An 18,036-nucleotide genomic window follows, 5' to 3' on the forward strand; every position below is an offset into this window, starting at 1 on the left:
GCGGCTGCGTCTGGGCGCAGGATGTAATAGTTGAAATTGGGCTATCCTAGATAACCCAGAGGTACTGAGGTGCCTTCCCCACCCAGCTCCGGAGGCAGCCCTCCCAGGAGCATCTGGGGAGGGGAGAGGGCGCCCAGGCTCCCACCCCAGGCCGCTGGGAGCGGGTCTGGACCAGGCCCTGCCCCCCACCCCGCAAACCCCACCCCCAGCCCAGGCCTCCGCCCCTGCCCCGGCCGCGCTCCGGGCGGGTGCCCAGGTAGCCCAAACCTGTCGGGCCGGTTTCGAGAGCAGCGGGACGGAGGCTGGTGAAGGATGCACGGCCTGCCCCGTGCGCGGCCCGCACTCTCGGCCGCCTGAGCCCCGTCCGCCCGGCTCGCAACCCACCGGCCGACCCCATGGTGCGTGCGCCCGGCCTCCTGGCGGCCCTGCTGGGCCTGGGGCTGGCCTTGGCCCTGGCCCTGCGGCGGGCGGGCGCGGCGGACTGCGGGGCCCTCGGCCCGGCGGAGCGCCTGGCGTTCGCCCCGGCGGCCAAGACCCGCTGGCTGGCCCCTCGCGTCCGCGCGCCGGGGCCCCTGGACCCCCTCTACGGCACCGTGCGCCGCTTCCTCTCCGTGGTGCAGCTCAACTCTTTCCCCGCCGGTGAGTGCGCCCCTCCCCCGGGCGGGCCTCGGCGGGTATTGGGTCCCCCCTGTGCACCCTAATCTCCTCTCCACCGAGGGGCGCACCCACCGTCGGCAGGCACTTGGAGGGCAGGGTCCCCAGCACTCCCCAGCCCCATCTTCCTCCCCAGAAGGCCCAGGCACCCAGGGCATCACCTTCCTGTGTGACCTTGCACAAGCCCCTTTCCCGCTCGGAGCCGCGGTTTCTCTGTCCTAAGGTAGAGGAAGTTACAGTCTAAGCTCTCCAAGAGGCGGTTGAGCTTTTTCTCTGGGTCTGGTGACGCCGTGGAGGTTGTGAGGACCAGGGTGGCCAGCAGGACAGCTCCCAGCCTGTCTCCTGCCTCTTAGGGGAAGAGCTGCTGCTAGGCCAGGCCCCTTCTCTGCTTTTAACCGGGCTGCCGGCTTCTCCGCTGCAGGGCCTACCTGGGGGGCGCAGGAGGCGGGGTGAGCCAGGCCTCCCTGCAGACACAGCCTCCTGTAGCCCCTGCTGAGGCACGAGGGCTCCGGGCTGTGGTGACACAGCCTTCTCCGAGGGTGCCCAGGTGGTGGGAGGACCCCCTTCGGAGAGCCCACCTTTGCCTGGCAGCGGGGGTGGACTCAGGGGCAGGGCAGTCGCTGCCCCCAGACCCAGCTTGACTCTTTTCCTAGAGCTGATAAAGGCCTTGCTGAATGAGCCATCCTCCGTGAAGGCGGATGAGGTGAGCGGCTGCGGGCTTTGCCGGGGGGAGGGGAGGGCGTTCATCGGTGAGCCTGAGAAGGGCCTCGTCGGCTCAGCCCACCTTGCTGGGTGTGCCCCAGGGTGGGGTTTCTGGCATCCCTTCCCCTTCTCCGTGAGCACTGCAGTCCGCGCACCTGATTTCTGACCACGGAGCGGCTGTGGGGTTTGCAGGGAGCCCTATAGCCTCCCTGGACTTCAGTTCCCTTGTTTGTAGGATGGTAAATAACACTAAGGACCCGGTGCCCCTCACAAGAGTTAAAGGAGATGCGAGATGTGTGCATAGTGCCCCCGCCCCCGAGCGTGCCTCCCTCCCCTCGGGTTTCCCTCCGGAGTCAGGCGGGAGACGGCTGGGATGGCAGGCTCAGGACAGCCCTCATGCCTTGCTGCCCTGCCCAGGTGGTGCGGTACGAGGCAGGCTACGTGCTGTGTGCCGTGATCACCGGCCTCTACCTCCTGGTGGTACCCGCCGCTGGGCTCTGCTTTTGCGGCTGCCGTCGCCGCCGGTGCTGTGGGGGCCGAGTGAAGACGGAGCACAAGACGGCGGCCTGCGAGCGAGGCACCCTCGTGGCCTTCCTGCTGCTGACCACCCTCGTGCTGCTGTGAGGGGCGCCCAGGTCAGGCGGGAGGCGTGGGCCGAGGCCCAAGGTGCCCACGGGCATCCAGCCAGCCCCTTCCTCTTCCCCCATCCCTGCAGGATCGGCGTGGTCATTGCCTTTGTCACCAACCAGCGCACGCATGAGCAGATGGGCCCCAGTGCCGAGGCCCTGCCGGAGACTCTGCTCAGCCTCCGGGGCCTGGTCTCCGATGTCCCCCAGGTGAGCACCGAGTAACCCCGCACGTGCCCCCATGAGCGCCAGCCATGGGCGGGACAGAGCAGGGTAGGTCCTGCAAATTCGTGCGTAGCCTGCGAATTAGAGAGGGTGCCCCTTCCAGCACGCACCTGACTGCCCCCTGCTGGAGAGTCACTGTAATCCATGACGGCACCCACGGTATTCTCAGGACAGACGCCCAGCTGTGGCGGGTAGTAGGGGAATAAGGGCTGGGGAAGGGACGGGAGCTGGGGTGTCCAGTGACAGGAAGGAGCAGCCTCACGGCCCTGTGTTTGCCTAGGAGCTGCAGGCCGTGGCACAGCAGTTCTCCCTTCCTCAGGAGCAAGTCTTGGAGGAACTGGATGGTGAGGGTTCCAGCTCAGGCCTGCCTTGGGGAGGCCTCTCATCCCCTCATCCCGGGCTCCACCTGGGAACACCCTCGCAGAGGCGGGGAGAGGGTCCAGCTGGGGGGCACGGTGGCCACTCTGCCGCAAGACCACCCTCCGGAACCCAGGGGAGGAGGATGGTTGGGTGGGGAGGCCCCTAGTCTCCTGGGGGCCAGCCCTGCAGACTGCCCTGTGCTCTCCAGGTGTCCACAGGAGCATTGGGAACACGATCCACACGCAGCTCAAGAGCACCGTGTATGAGGTCCTGGCCTCCGTGCTCAGCCTGGGCCAGGGTGAGTGTCGCTGGGGGGCAGGCCCTGCCCTCGCCCAGCCCTGCATTTCTTACACTAAGTCAGCGGTCCCCACCCCTGACTTTCTCACTGCGTTATCCTAGGATCCCTTCTGGCACCTTTGTCCACTCCTGGCTTAGCGTGCCCCAGGGCAGTTTCCATTATAACTACAGAGATTAAGGATCACCAGTCCCTTGGGTTTGGGAGGGAAAGATGTTCTGCCTCCTGCAAGGTCTCCAAGGATGCTGTAGCATTGGAGACCAGTCAGTCCAAATGTGGGTCTCGCAGCCCTGCAGGTCGCCGTGGACCACCTCCAAGCCCTGAACGCCACCTCCGTGGAACTTCAGGAGGGGCAGCAGCCCCTGGCACCGGCTGTCCAGGGGCACCGGGAGCGCCTCCTGGCCCTGCTGCAGGAGCCCGGCTGCCGGGGCTGTGCAGGGGCCCTGGACAGAGCCCACGCCTTGGAGCTGGGAGCCGACTTCAGCCAGGTGCAGGCCCAGGACTGAGGCCCCTGGGGCGAAAGGGGCTGCTCTGCCCACTGCTCCAGGAATCCCTGGGCAGCCTCTGTTCCGGATGTTTCCTGAAGCGGACTCCTGATCCCTTTCCCTGGGCTGCCCGTCCCCTCTCCACGCACCCAGGGTTAATGATGGTCAGCCTGGCAGTGGGGTGAGAGCTTCCCTGGGCCACGCGCTGTGCCGTGAGCCTCATGTGGCTTCGCTTCTTGAGTTCTCACTGCCACCCAGGGCCTTCGGGGCTGTGGTGGTGCCCATCTTGCACACGAGGACACTGAGTATTCAGAGACCTCTGCCCCCATCCTTTCCCCAAGGACCCCTCCCAGGCCTCTCCGTGGACTTTGTCATAACAACCCCCTCAAACCATTTCAGGTGCCCTCTGTGGATGATGTCCTGCATCGGCTGAAGGGTGTCCCAGAGGCCAGCTTCTCCAGCATGGTGCAGGAGGTGAGTGCCTGCCCCAGTCTACCCGACTTCTTTGCAACCTGGCTGGGAACTCTGATGTGAGGGGCCTCCGTTTTTCTCTTTTGGGGTGGGAACCCAGTTGAACCTAAGACTTGGGTCACATCAGGGCCTCGCCTACCACGTGGCACCCTGGGCTGGAGGCTCACGATGCTGGTCCTTGTGTGCACGGGGTCTGGTCGGGGAGGCAGGCCTGGAGCTCAGAAGGAAGAGCTAGGACCCTCAGGGGGTGGGGTCTGGGGTTGGCCAAGGAGCGAGCATGCAAGCTGAGCCCCAGACGACAAGCGGGCTCTCCTGGGTGGAGACGGGCTGAGGGGAAAGGTGTAGCATGAGTCAGCACCTGTGACCCAGGGCCTGGAAAATGCCGGGGTTGGGGAAACGGTGAGTCAGTCGTGCTGGGTAACTAGAGCAGAATGTTCCTGGAGCAGGGAAATGGGGCCTGAGGCTGGAAGAATAGACTGGAGCTGGGCTTCAGGGAAATAGACCTGGTGGTCCTGTGCAGAGTGGCTGGGAGAGATAAGAGGATGGCTAGGAGTCTACTGCAGTAGTCTAAGCAAGAGGGGTGGGGACAGAAAGGAGCAATGTTTGGGGGAGTTGAGTCAGGCTAGGCCGAGGGAGGGGAGAAGAAGGCACTGACCAAGAGAGCAAAGGGAAGCCTGTTTCCTGATTTCCTGGGCTGGGAGCACCGAGGGGGGATGCTCTCCCACTGGACCTGGCGATGCAGGGGTCCCCCAAGCTAGGACACCGGGGCGGAGAGCAGGAGGCACAGCTGCATTTGGTTCCGGCAGGAGAACAGTACCTTCAACGCCCTCCCAGCTCTGGCTACCTTGCAGACGGCTGACGTGATCAGAGGTGAGGCCCTGCCCAGGGGCCAGGCTGGCTGCCTAGGATGCCCCCCAACCCACCCCTACCAACGAGGCTTCTTGAGAGACGAGTGGGGTCGTGGGGTGGGGGAGGTGAAGGCTGTCCTCTTGGCTGGGCCTGGACGGAGAGTAAACCATCTCTGTGCATCCCAGATGTTCTTCCTGTGCATCCATCTCCTCCCTGGGCCCCTGGGGGTCTTCCCCGTCCCATAAGCCCCTGCTGCTTTGGGCAGAGCTGAAGAAGGTGGTGGCCCAGCAGCCTAGAGAGCTGAGGACACTGGTCGAAGCATTCCCAGGCTGGGAGGCGGCTTCTCGCTGGAGCCAAGCACTGGAGGAGATGGAACAGAGCAGCCGCCCCTACCTGAAGGAGATGCAGAGATACGAGAAATACAGGTGCCTGGGAACCCGTGGTGGGGGTGGAACGGGCAGCTCCGCTTCTCAGCCACCCTGGAACCAACTTCCAGCCCTCATCAACCCTCCTTATACTAAGTCTCCGCCTCCATTTAAGCCAAGACCCCTCTCTCATTGGGCCTCCGTGTCCCCACCTTGGCTGTGTGCCCTGGGGATCTGAGCCTGGGGACCCTATAGGAAGTCACACTTCTAAAGCCTCAGCCTTGGGGTAGTGGCCCCACCCAGCCACTAGGTCCTCCACCAGCCCCTCCTGTGCCCACTGCTGCCCTTTCCGTGACGTCCCAGCTTCTCTGTGGCAGGTGGATTGTGGGCTGCGTGCTGTGCTCCGTGGTCCTGCTTGTGGTGGTCTGTAACCTGCTGGGCCTCAACCTGGGCATCTGGGGGCTCTGTAACGGAGAAGACCCCAGCCACTCGGAAGCCAAGGGCAAGGCTGGAACCCGCTTCCTCATGGTGTAAGAAGGGCTGGGGAGAGGAGGAGGGTCTCTCCCCCCACCCCCGGGCTGGCACATTCCTCTCATGCCCATGGACAGCTTCTGGTGTAGCTGCCGGAGCGAGTCCTGGGGATCAAGAGACTGAGCTGTGGTCTGGCTCTGGGCTGACTTGCTGGGTGGCCCTGGGCAAATGATAACCCAGTTGGGCCTCAGTGTCCTCGTTTGTATAAAAGGGTTGGCCTAGAGCAGGAATGCAAATAAGAAGCACTTCCCCTTCCCACACCAGTGGCAACTTTAATAATTAATGGGCACCTTTTCTCTCTGAGCCCAGATACAGCCTCAGAATCCTGCTTAACCCAGTGTCCAGGCAGCACTACCATTAGGAGGTGGCACCAGAGGTAGAATCTGTTTGCCAGCCGTGAACTAGATAGTCTCTAAGGCCAGGGCTGCCACATTCAGTTGTGCAGGAGGGTCACTGTATAAAGGTGCCTGGCCAAAGGGGAGAGTGAAATCCAGCCCATGTTTCACTCTCCAAGCCTCAAATCCTGGCACGGGGCCATGCCTGTCTCACAAAGAAGCCTTGGTCAGTGGCACAGGTCCTACTCAGATGCTGTAGGTTGCTGCCTCTGCTTGTGGGTCATGGCTGGCCATGCCAGGTGGCCCTGTTGAGGCCGAGCTCTGGAGCTGGTCACCTCCATGTGTCCTCGGCCCAGAGGCCGGCAGCCCTGGCTCTTTGAGCAAAACAGCTGTGCTCTCCTCTAGGCTGCCAGGGCCAGCCAGGGCAGCAGCGGTAGGGTGGGGATGGGGGAGGATGAGGTGGGGACGGTGAGCAGTTCTGAGTCCTCTCTCCTGCCCTGGAGGCTGACTCCTCTGGCTCCTCTCCCCGAAGGGCTCTGCCCCGGGGCTGACTCACTGACCATGCTGGCCCCGGGATGGAGATGGGGATGGAGGGCATGGTCCAGGGCATCCTCCCTCCTGTCTCAACCTTGTTCCTCCGCCTTCCCCAGGGGTGTGGTCTTCAGCTTCCTCTTCGCTGCGCCCCTCATCCTCCTCGTCTTCGCCACCTTCCTGCTGGGTGGCAACGTGCAGACCCTGGTGTGCCGGAGCTGGGAGAGCGGGGAGCTATATGAGGTGGGCCTGCCCCGCTCTGGGACCCAGGGGGATGTGGAGAGAGCTGTGGGCAGAGCAGGAGGTTTAGAGGGACGTAGGAGCCCGAGGGGTTAGAAGGGAGAGAGAGAGACAGGAGGAATGATGGAGATGGCCAAGGAAAGAGATGGAAAACCCCCAGTGAGAGAAGAGAGCCGGTGAGTCCCCGGAAGGCTGCCCAGGCCCCAGGCAGGGACCTCGAAGGATGGCGCCCAGACCTGAGGCCCTCCGCCCTCCTAACACTGAGTCTGGGAGTTGGGGATCCTTGTTCCCTGTTGCATTGAGCAGGTGAGCCGAGATGCTGGCCTGGGTCCTCTGCTGAAGACCAGGCTGGCCACCCTCCTGGAGAGTCACGGGGAGGGTCCCTGCCAGGATTTAGGGCCCAGGAGTGATCTGAGTGAGAGGCAGGTGTGGGCTGGAGTCACAGGGTTGTGGTCTCTGCTGTGCCAGGGCGGCGTGGGACTAGGCCCTGGGAAGCTGGGTGGCCTTGCCCCCCACTCCCTGCTCCAGGCCCGTTCCTCTGTGTTCTTTCCCCAGTTTGCAGACACGCCGGGGAACTTGCCGTCACGCATGAACTTGTCCCAACTTCTTGGCCTGAAGAAGAACCTCAGCGTCCTCCTGGCCTATCAGTGAGCGGGAAGCCTGGGCTGGGGGACGGGGTGTGAGGAGGGGCTGAGGTGGGCATCCCATTAGGATGACGTCAGCCCCCACCTGCCCTCCCTCCTCTCACCTCTGATGCGTGTCGTTCCTTCCCAGGCAGTGCAAGCAAGGGGCTGCACTCTGGACGGTCCTGCAGCTCAATGACTCCTATGACCTGGAGAAACACCTGGATATCAGCCAGGTGAGAGAAACTTCTGGAACACAGTGGGGACCCCTCCTGCAGATCCCCCCTCTTCTGATCTTGCCTTGTTGAGGGACCATCTCCTTGAACCCAAGAAGTCTGCAAGAGCAGTTGAGGTGCCTCAGGGGCAGAGAACCCAGGTGCAAGCTCAGGACCTTGCCTGGGGCTAGAGCCCAGGGCAGCTTCCAGAGTGTGTGGGTGAGTGCATGCATGCCTGGAGGCTCGGACCAGCTCTGAGCACTGTGCTCCCGGAAAAACTGAACACAGGTGAGGTTGAGGCCGGACAGGGTGGTGACAGTGAGTGAGAGGACTAGGGTGTGTGTCCTGACTGAGGACAGGCATTGGTTTGGATGCTCCAGTTGGGAGCGGGGTGGGGGATAGTTGGCGAGGGAGTGTGACAGTAAAAACGACGGTGATGAAGTTGGGTGCCACTGGAGAAGGGCTCCCCACAGCCTGTTCCCTAACCACTGGACTTTGCCAGAACTTGCTATGTAGAACTGGAGAGATTTATTCACACTGGCAAGAGATAGTTCTAGAACAAAGAAAAGGAAGTGCTCCTTCATGAGAGGAGACGTACTTTGAGAACGTGGTTCTCCTAAGGGTGCACAGAAGCTGTAAAACACCCCCTCCTTTCCTGTCTTCACACCTAAATGAGGTGGGAGGAGAGCTGCCTTGGCTCCCAGGGTCCCCCAGGAGCCCTTCCCAAGCATATTCTGGGAAAACCACATTTCTCCCACCTGCTTCTCCCCCGACCCCTCCTAAACTGCTAACTCCTAATTCTGCCTTGTCTCCGGAAACCTTCCAACTCCTCTTGAACCCACCACCTGCCCCTAGTCCGCAGGGTAGCCTAGCCACGTGGTCCAGATTTCAGTCCCAACTCCACGCCTTAAACTATAACCTGGGGCAGTTTCCTTAATGCCGTAGCCATCTCCTCTTTCAGCGTCTCTAATCAGAGGAGAGGTCCACTGAGCTGGCACTGTCCTGGTGCAAGGCCACGGGGTGAAGGCTGGCCACGGAGGGCTGCAGGAGGGGGCCCTGTGCTCTGCTGGCTGAAAGGGGAGGGCTCTCAGCCCTGGTCCAGGGAAGGGAGGGGTCCAGGTCACAGAAGAGTCTGGACAGATAGGGCTTCAGATCCAGAGGGACTGGGCAGTCCTTGGGGGCCATCTGGCAACAAACCAAATGTGACCTTAGGAGAACTTGTCCTCGAAGGAGATAATAGTGAGCTGATGATGCAGAGATAATTAAGACAGGTGTGCTTTCCCGGCACCAGGAGGACTCTGCCCGCCTTGAGACCTCTCCTTTACCTGTGTGTTACTGGTGCCCGAAATGCTGCTCCAAGACCCCTGCCTCTGAGAGGATGGGCCTTTTCTCCCCCTGGGGAAGGTGGTGTGAGGGATGGTGAGAGGTGAGCTGAGCTGGGCTCCATGCTTTAAGGTTCCTCCCTGTCTTCAACCTCTCACCTGTGAAACATGGGGGCTGAATTTCGTGCCGTTTAAATCTCTCCCAGCAATGGTTGGAAAATGTCGAGTCCCCTTTTTTTTTTTTTTTTTTTTTTTGCGGTACGCGGGCCTCTCACTGTTGTGGCCTCTCCCGTTGTGGAGCACAGGCTCCGGACGCGCAGGCTCAGCGGCCATGGCTCACGGGCCCAGCCGCTCCGCAGCACGTGGGATCCTCCCGGACCGGGGCATGAACCTGTGTCCCCCGCATCGGCAGGCGGACTCTCAACCGCTGCGCCACCAGGGAAGCCCTCGAGTCCCTCTTTAAACTGTGCTCTGTCTTAGAAATGTGATCGTGTCTATTCACTCATTCATTCATTCACTCATTTTTACACATTCAACAAACCTGTACGGCACCCACCACGTATGAGCCTCTGCTGTAGACGCTGAGGGTTTGGTACAGAGTGGGCAGGTGAGGTGCCATTCTCATGGAGCTGATGGCAGTAAACTAGTACCCAGATAAGTAAATAGCACACAGGTGCCGTGAAGACCTTAACACAAGGTGACGTGATAAAGATGGGCCGGGGAAGCTATTTTTCTTCTGGGTGGCCTGGGAAGGTCTGTGCTGCTGTCCAGTAGACAGATAGGTGCTGGAGGAGAGCTGGGTCTTGGTGGGGGTAAGGTGGAGTCGGGGATGGGTGGGGAGCAGAGACCTGCTGGGAGCCTCTCTGGGACTGGGAGTGTCCAGGGTAGGGGCCCTGGATATCCAGAAGGAGGGCGCTGAGGGCCTGCTGACCCCTCACCTAGGATAGCAGCTCTGGGGTCCTGGCTCAGCCACTGAGCACGGCTCCACCCTGCTCCCACCCTCGCAGTACACTGCCAAGCTGCAGCAGGAGTTGCAGAAACTCAAAGTGGACGTGAAGAATCTGGACCTGCTGAGCCCAGCCGCCCGCCAGGACCTGGAGGCCCTGCAGAGCAGTGGGCTCGAGAGTATCCACTACCCAGGCTTCCTTATTGAGGTCAGCAGTGGGCACCTCGGGCCAGACCACGGCAGAGCAGAGGGGCCCGCAGAGGAGCTGGGGGTCGGGGGGCTGTCTCGCCTTGTCTTGGGCTTCCACTGTCCCTGGACTCATCCACGTGCCCCTGGGGCCTCTTCTGCTGGGGGTGTCTCCAGACCACGTGCCCCAGCTGCCAGCACATGGGCTGGGCGAGAATGAGTGTGCCTCCACCCAACAGCGTGTGTTGCTGTCCATGGTCCTGAACCCACTGCTGTGGCGAATGCTGGTGGGATGTCACCTCTCCGTTGGGTTACACCAGAGGGCGCCTCATTTTTTTTTCTTTCCTAATGGAAAGTGTCTCATATGTTTCACAATTTCAGGTCAGACCCACTGTGACTGATGTGTCACAATAGACTTAGCTGGTGTGGGTGCTTTTGAGAAGACTGGGAATTCTGGGGCTGGGGGAGCCGGGGTTCATCCCCTCTTGGCCTCTCCTGTCCGTCTCCAGATTCAGAAGCCTGTGGTGAATATCAGCGTGGAGGAGCTGGCCCAGGAGCTGGAGGGACTGGCCCAGACCCAAGTGAGAAGGGAGCAGAGACCCCACTTGGCAGGCTGGAGCCAGAGGCCTGGGAGGGGGGACGGGGTGGGAGTGCCTGGATTGGGGAGGGGACTGAGGGCCCCTGCCACTGAGGGCTGAGACTCTGGACCCCCGGCTGGGATGAAGGGTTCTGTAGCATCAGTTCTGGCTCAAGCTCTACCACCAACTGGCTGTGTGTGGCCTTGGGCAAATCACTCCTCACCTCTGGGCCTCGGCATCTTCATCTCTAAAGTGGATTATCACCCACCTCAGATCAGATGACGTCAGATGTGGTCTGACATCGCACAGCTGGTCAAGCATTGCTAGGTGCACACTGCTTGTGGAATCTGCTGGGACAGATGCTGCGAGGGCAGCCCGATGGATCAGACATCATGATAGTTGCCTTAGCTTAAAATGTACTGGGAAAAGTAGCACTTTGTATTTATAAATATAGAGAGTTTAAAAAGTTCTCTTCAAGACAACTCATAGACACCCCTCCCCTACCCCCCACGGTGCTCAGAGCAAGCTAGGGCCGGACTTGGAACTTGGGCTCAGGCCCCCAAACCCAGATCTGGCCAAGGAACTTAAGGAGGCCTCAGCTTTCTGCCTCTGAGCCCAACCTCTGATTCCAGCACTTTCCACATCCCTTCAGTATGTCTGGTCGAACGGTTTGGTGAAGGATGTGTCAGCAAAGCCTGTCTCGGCCTGGGCAGAGTGCCATTCTGGTCTGTCTCCCCTCAGGACAATACTGTGCTGGGGCAGCAGCTGCAGAAGGAGGCCCAGGGGCTCAGAAACCTCCATCAGGAGAAGCTCCTCCTCCAGCAGAGGCTTGTGGTAAGTCTGGAGGCTCAGGGAGGCCGGGACCTGGAGAGGAGATGCAGGCAGGGGGTAAGGAAGAGGAGAGGGATGCTGGAACGCTCCCTCCTACCAGTTCCTTCCCCTGACCAGCCCTGATCTCTTTTTCACAGGCTCAGCTCAACCTCAGTGTCCATGCCCTGGCCGCCTCCGCCCCACTTCTCCAGGTGGCTGCTGGGGGTGGATGGGTGGGTGGGGGGAGCAGGTGGGCAGCAGAGGGAGGAAGATCGCGCGGGCCCAGCTGGCTTGGGGCCTCGCCTGCTCTGCCCAGGCGCACTGGAAGTTGAGGGTGGGGTGGGAAGAAATGAGGGTGGGTGGGCAGATCCTTGAGGACCACCATAGGTGGCCTCTGTCCTTAGGGCCTAACACCGCCCACCCCAAGGTGAGTATGTTGTGTGTCGTACACTGAGTTAATGAATGGATGAGTGAACGAGAGGCTGTTCCCTGACTGAGCCTCTCTCCCCTCCCCCAGCTGGAGACCTCAGATGTCCTGGACAGAGTCACTCACCTGCAAGGAGAGCTGCCTACCTGGGCCACCCGCATCCTGAAGAATGTGAGTGGGAGGATGGGGCGGGGGTGGGGGTGGGGCTTCAGAGTCAGAGGTGAGTTGAAGGGTTAAGGCTCGCAGGGCTCCCACCCCAGGATTCTCCAGCCCTGCCCCCTCACCGTGGCTCCCAGGAAAGCCAGCTTGGCCTGTTCTGATGGTGCCAGGCATGGGGGGCAGGGGTGCTGGCCCTGGGACTCCGACCAGCCCAGGGCTCCTGTCTTCCCTGCAGGAAAGTGAGTGTTTCCTGACCCGGGAGATGGGCTACTTCTCCCAGTACGTGGCCTGGGTGAGAGAGGAGGTGAGTGTGGGCTCAGAGCCTCCTGGCCTCAGGCAAGCTTCCAGCGGTGCCAGCTGTTCGACCTCCTCTGCCCCCTGAGAGCCCCTGGGGGTGCCCTAGGCCTGCAGGATTGAACCCAGACTCCCAAACCTGGCATCTGGCTGGCTGGGTTCTGCCCATCCCCCAACCTCTGCTATAGCCCTTCTCTGAGGCCTGAGCGTGGACTGGGCTGTCTACCACCCACATTGGACCGGCAGGGGTCTCGCTTAACCCTGGGTGTGTCTGTACATGTGTGTGCGAGTATGTGTGTGTGCAAATATGTACGTGTGTGCAGTGCATTGTGTGTGTGTGCACACGTGTTGCCTCCCAGTGAGAGTGTGACTTAGAGAACAGCTCTGGGCACACAGTAGGGGCTTAACCCAGGCTGGTGAACAGGGTGGGAAAGACAGGAGGTGAGCGATGAGCTGATGGCAGTGTGTCCTCCCTTCTCTGTGTTGCCACATCCGTGTGTCTGTGTACAGCCGTGCAGTGGCTCCCCACTGCGTCCCTGGGCCTGTCTGTGTCCCTGTCAACCTCCCTCTGAGCACCTGTGGGTCTGGGTGTGTCTGCATGTACCTGCCTCACGTTGACACCACAGGTGACTCAGCGCATCGCCACCTGCCAGCCCCTCTCCACAGCCCTGGACAATGGCCGTGTGATCCTGTGTGACATGGTGGCTGACCCCTGGGTGAGTGACCCCCAGCCCACCAGGGCTCGTGGACGTGGAGGCCTCCATAGGAGGAGCAGCGTGAGCGGGGCCCTGCCCCGGGCCTACACCCCCGTCCTTTCCCTCAGCTCTGAGAATGCGTCCCTGTGCCCCACACTGAGTCAGCGGGGGGACTGGGGGTGCAGAGTGGGGTGGGAAAACGCCACTGCCCAGACACCGTGCGCTGACCTCCCCTGCTCTGTTCCAGAACGCCTTCTGGTTCTGCCTGGGCTGGTGCACCTTCTTCCTGATCCCCAGCGTCATCTTTGCTGTCAAGACCTCCAAATACTTCCGTCCCATCCGGAAACGCCTCAGGTGAGGAGGCTGCCAGGACTGTGGGGTGCAGCAGGGGCCCAGGAAGGAGCCCTTCCAGCTGCTGGGCCCGGGCCCTGCTGCACCCCGTCTTGAGACCTCCAGGGAGGGGAGGCTTACGCCTAACCCTGAAGAGTCACACAATCTGAGGAGCTCCAGGGCCAGAAAGTTCTTCCATGTGTCTGCCCCGAATCCTTCTTGCTGCAACACATCCGCCAGACCTAACTTTTGGGCACTCTTGCTACCCCTGAAGAGCTTCTGAGGCAGGAAACTCCGGGCTCTGGGCTTGTTCCTGTGTCGGGGCTGAGGGCCTGGGCCTGGGGGCCTCACTCACTCATTCCCTGTGATGCTGCAGTTCCACCAGCTCTGAGGACACTCAGCCCTTCCACATCCCCCGGGTCACCTCCCTGAAGCTCTAGGACCCCAGTGAGTGAGTTTCCCCCCGCTTAATTCCTTGGTGCCAAGGGTGGGACTGAGAAGGGAAGGGAAGGGTTTGGGATCTGGGGTCTCCAGGGCCCAGGAGGGCAGGAAGGTTCTGGGACTTGGCTGGGACTGATAGGCCTGAGCTCAGCTCCCCCCCACTCCCTCCCCCTCCCCCTCCCCCTCCCCTGTTTGTTCTTAATCCGCAACAGGGATATGGCCGCAAGGTGATGCATGGGGCTGCCTGCCTTCCCTACTGACTTGGCCTGGACCAGAGGATTTCTGTCGCTTTTGCCACCAGAGCCCACGCTGGCATCCAGGCCTGGATTATCCCCCAATTCCAGTTACCTGAGCCCATCTTGCTACTCCCTTTGCACCCCTTTTGCTCATGATCCCTTCATTCATGCTCAAAAACACACTTACCTTCTGTTGAATCTCAGAGCCAGCAGGTTCCTCCAGGTGTGTCTCCCTCATCCTCCTTGCTGCAATATGTTAGCTCCAGGAAGAGCCTGTTCTCCACCCAGTGGAACCTCCTCCTCAGCCCCTTGGGTAGGACAGAGGCCCTGCCCAGCCCCAGTCTGTCCCATCTGCCCCTCCCCCTGCCTCGCACACCTCTCCAAGCTCCTTGCCCCCTTTCCCCCTCTCCTCTGACCCCCCACTTGCCCCACTTCACTCTATCCCCTCCCCAGCCCTCACTTCCTCCCCCCAGGGAAGCCCTTTCCCCGCTTTTTCCCCTCTTTACCATTTGCCACTACCTGTCGGCCACGGGGACCCCTCCTGCCCAACTACACTAATCAGGTAAAGCCACCAAGCAGGCCAGGGTCCACCATGGCCTGGGCCTGGGCCGGCTGCAGGCTCTGCCTCGTGGCCCCTGAGCCCTCCACTGCTCAGGGGGTGGGACCCCCCACAGACCCCGGCCTGGATGTCTGGCCCCCAGGGGGTGTGGGACGCCCGTGGGAAGGCTGAGCCCCCGTCTGCACCTTGGGCTGGAAGTCACACTGCTGCCCTCGGCTTAGGGAGCATTGACTCCCTAAGAAGGGACCTGGGATGTGGGCTGGAGCGGGGGCTCCCCCTCGGCTCCCCAGAAGGTAGCTTCTTCGACAGTCACCACCCAGCTTTCCCAGGAGAGATCTGGTGGCCCTTACCTCTTCTATCCTGTGCCCGTGACTGGGCATCACCTCTAGTCCATCCCTGTGCCCTCCCTGTGTGCTGGACCCTGAGTTCCAGAAATGGGGAAGAGGAGGAGAGAGGAGAAGAGGTGGACAGGACCTCGGATGCATTAAAATGTTCTCACTTGGCTAAGTCTTGGCCTTGGATCTTTCAGCTCTCCCAGGCTAGGGCCCTGGATGTGGCTGGTGCTTAGTGAGTGTTTGTGGAGAGGAGAATCCAAGGCCTCCTCTGACTACAGGCATCCAGGGGTCCCCCCAGTAATCAGCAGGTGGGGAGTGGGGCCCACACTGAGAGCAGGCAGACCTGGGTTCACACCTGGCTCTAACGTTTAGTAACTAGGGCACCTTGAACATGACCCATGGGCCCCCTAGACCTCAGTTTTTCCACCTATAAAATGGGGAAAATAGTCATAGCCGCCTCCTAGGGTTGTGAATAATGTGACAATGTGTGGAAATCCCTTGGCAGGGGCCTGGCACAAAACAAATACTCAAATGCTGCTTTTTTTTTTTTTTTTTTTTGCCATGACTGCTCTGGGCCAGGGGCAGAGCTGGGTCTGGGCAGATACAAGCGAAGAGGGAGATGGGTCCCTGTTCAAAGGAGCAAAGCCCTTCAAGATTAGAGTCTGCTGAGTTTCAGAGGGTGTCTATGTTTAGTTGCATCTTACAAACCAGCAACAAATTTGCTACTAGAAATTGAGACGGTGCCTACACAATGTATTGTCACTATTGCACGCACACTCTCAGACCAGCATCCTTGAATGTAGCACAATCGCCTCTTTTGGGCTTTTCCCAGAGGATTCTTGGCTTGCTTTCCATGTTGCCCTGTGTGGGGCACTGTAGCACCCTGCATTTTAAGAATGAGATTGATGGGATAAAAATAGAACTAGAAAATGATTAAAAAATCATTTCTAGTTCTCTATCAAAATTGCCTATCTTATCTTTTATGTATCTGAGCAAACTAAGTATGGTTATTTTAAAGTTCAATAACTCCCTGATATGGAGCCTTCTGTGAGTCTGTTTCCAGTGTCTGTTGTTTCTCTTGGTTTTTGTTAGTATCGTCTTGTCTCCTCGCATACTTGGCAAAAATGGAGTGCCACACATTTTATATGAAAACCTGTAGAAATAATTTGAGGCACAGAATGAAATTATCTTGCTCCATGAGGATTATGTTGACCTTGGGCAGATGCCTTGGGATCCTGCAAACCAGGTTGTTTTACTTTACTTTCAGGGACTGAGATGATTTGCAGTCCCTTGGAGCACTTGTCTATTTCTAGTTCATTCATATTCTGGGGGTGAAACCCTCTGGGGTCCCAACCCAAAGCATGAAAGATTTGCCGGGTACCCCCTGCTCTTGGTGGGCCTAGTTTTGACCTCCTTAGTCGCAGAGGCTGTTAACAGCTCTGCTCAGCACCTTTGCAGTATCTTCTGGGATCAGCAGACCCCCTAGGGAGAAAGCAACCCCAGCTGCCAGCACACATCTCTGGGTTTCCTTCTTTTCCCAGATCTTGGCCCTGTGATGTTTTTACTGCCTTGTTTGTTCCCTGATACCCCTGAATCAAACTTTAAAAAGTATATTTTTTGAGCAGCTTTTAGTTGTCCTCAGTTGGGAATTTAGTCCAAATTACCTAGTCCAGCATGATCAGAAGTTAATAGTCCTAAAAAATTAACTGATTTTCCCCCTGTGAATTGGGAAAGGCTGCCACTCATTGAATTTAGTATCCAGAAACCTTGGCCTAGGGCATTGCACATGGACTTTTCAAAGGAGCTCAGTTCAGAGAGCATCACCCTGGGCTCTGGTAACCTGGGGGTGGGGTGGCACTCAGCAGGTGACAGACAGAAATAGCCACAGAGAGAAATAATATTACATATTTTCCCAGTTTTAAAATGCTGCGATCCTACAATGCTCATCCTATGTTATGTGTGAAACAAAGCCCCTTCGAGGTCACAGTCTCATCTGTTCTTATGACATTCCCTGAAGCAGGTGGGGATCGTCATCCTTGTTTCACGGTTGAGCAGATGAAGCTCTGAGAAGCTCTGTGGCTGATCCAAGGTCCCATAAGTTGAAGCCCTGCCAGGCCTTGATTCAGATGCCCTGACCCTGGGCCCTGGAGGTTTCCTCCTGGGCACGCTGTCAGCCGCGTTCCCTGTGGGTGTGTGGGAGGGAGGCTCCGTCTCCCAGGAGGTGTGATCCAAGTGTCCTTGCTGTCCCTGTAGCAGGAGGGATGACAGATTGGAGGCCCTGGGAGTTCTGCCAGCCTGGCCATCCCAGAGCAAAGGCCATAAGCAATGAGTGGCAGATTCTGCCAGAGAAATGCTACATGGGCCAGGGTGTCGGGTCCCAGGTGGCTGGCCAGTGTAGTTCTGTCTGGCCCCAGGTGTGCAGAGGAAGGGCCATACGGTTAGGGGCCTGCTTAGGCTCCCTGAGGGGACAGAGTTTCATTTATTGAGCTCTGAGTATAAATCGGGAAGTGTGCTGAGGACTCACATGTATTAGCTACGAGATAGACACTGTTATTTACCTATTTATGGGTGAGAAAGCTAAGGCACAGGACTGGATGTGGGCTGAGTAGAAAGGGCACAACGTACCCCAAAGAATCAACTGGGGCCTCCCTGGTGGCGCAGTGGTTGAGAGTCCGCCTGCCGATGCAGGGGATACGGGTTCGTGCCCCGGTCTGGGAGGATCCCATATGCCGCGGAGCGGCTGGGCCCGTGAGCCATGGCCGCTGGGCCTGCGCGTCCGGAGCCTGTGCTCCGCAACGGGGGAGGCCACAACAGTGAGAGGCCCGCATACCGCAAAAAAAAAAAAAAAAAAAAAAAAAAAGAATCAACTGATAAGGGGGGCACTTTATAAGTCAGGTGATACCTGAATTCTCTGGGTGGTCAAGGTCAGCGTCCCTCTTACCCTCCTGGACCCAGGGCTCTGAGTTCCTAGTGCCCTGTCTCTCCAGACCTGAACGCAGGGACTGAACCAGGAGGCTGGTGGCCAGCCTGGGCCACACCCTAGGATGCTGGAATGAAGCCTCTTCTCCATGGCCCCTAATCCTTCCTTGCACTTCACGGATGTGCCACTCCTGGAGCAGTTAGCAGTTACCCATCTTACAAACACTGAGCACTGCAGCACCGGGGGAGGGGAAGGCAGGGTGTGCACAGAGATGATGCCACCCGGCCCCTG

At 59.5% G+C, this 18,036-nt stretch overlaps 1 protein-coding gene across 1 annotated transcript; it reads left to right on the plus strand.

The window, feature by feature from the left end:
• The first annotated feature begins 277 nt into the window (after positions 1 to 277).
• PROM2 (prominin 2) lies at positions 278 to 14,983 on the plus strand. Its single transcript, XM_082642749.1, has 24 exons — positions 278 to 639; positions 1,308 to 1,357; positions 1,774 to 1,976; positions 2,072 to 2,192; positions 2,488 to 2,551; positions 2,776 to 2,865; positions 3,151 to 3,350; positions 3,747 to 3,821; positions 4,625 to 4,688; positions 4,933 to 5,092; positions 5,410 to 5,562; positions 6,549 to 6,672; positions 7,225 to 7,316; positions 7,444 to 7,528; positions 9,837 to 9,983; positions 10,471 to 10,542; positions 11,281 to 11,373; positions 11,508 to 11,561; positions 11,867 to 11,947; positions 12,171 to 12,239; positions 12,856 to 12,945; positions 13,172 to 13,278; positions 13,631 to 13,701; positions 13,908 to 14,983. The coding sequence occupies exons 1-23, from the start codon at positions 396 to 398 to the stop codon at positions 13,692 to 13,694; spliced, it is 2,502 nt and encodes an 833-aa protein (XP_082498875.1). The 5' UTR covers positions 278 to 395; the 3' UTR covers positions 13,695 to 13,701; positions 13,908 to 14,983.
• Positions 14,984 to 18,036: the final 3,053 nt, after the last annotated feature.

This window comes from Mesoplodon mirus (genome assembly GCF_964341445.2).
Source record: "Mesoplodon mirus genome assembly, chromosome: 14".
NCBI classification, from domain to species: domain Eukaryota; kingdom Metazoa; phylum Chordata; class Mammalia; order Artiodactyla; family Ziphiidae; genus Mesoplodon; species Mesoplodon mirus.

Bases quoted from the DNA above. Each gene is read 5' to 3' on its own strand.
- PROM2 (XM_082642749.1), top strand. From the start codon at position 396: ATGGTGCGTGCGCCCGGCCTCCTGGCGGCCCTGCTGGGCCTGGGGCTG. The intron at 3,822-4,624 runs GTGAGTGCCTGC...TGGTTCCGGCAG, and splicing joins TCTCCAGCATGGTGCAGGAG to GAGAACAGTACCTTCAACGC. The intron at 12,946-13,171 runs GTGAGTGACCCC...GCTCTGTTCCAG, and splicing joins ACATGGTGGCTGACCCCTGG to AACGCCTTCTGGTTCTGCCT.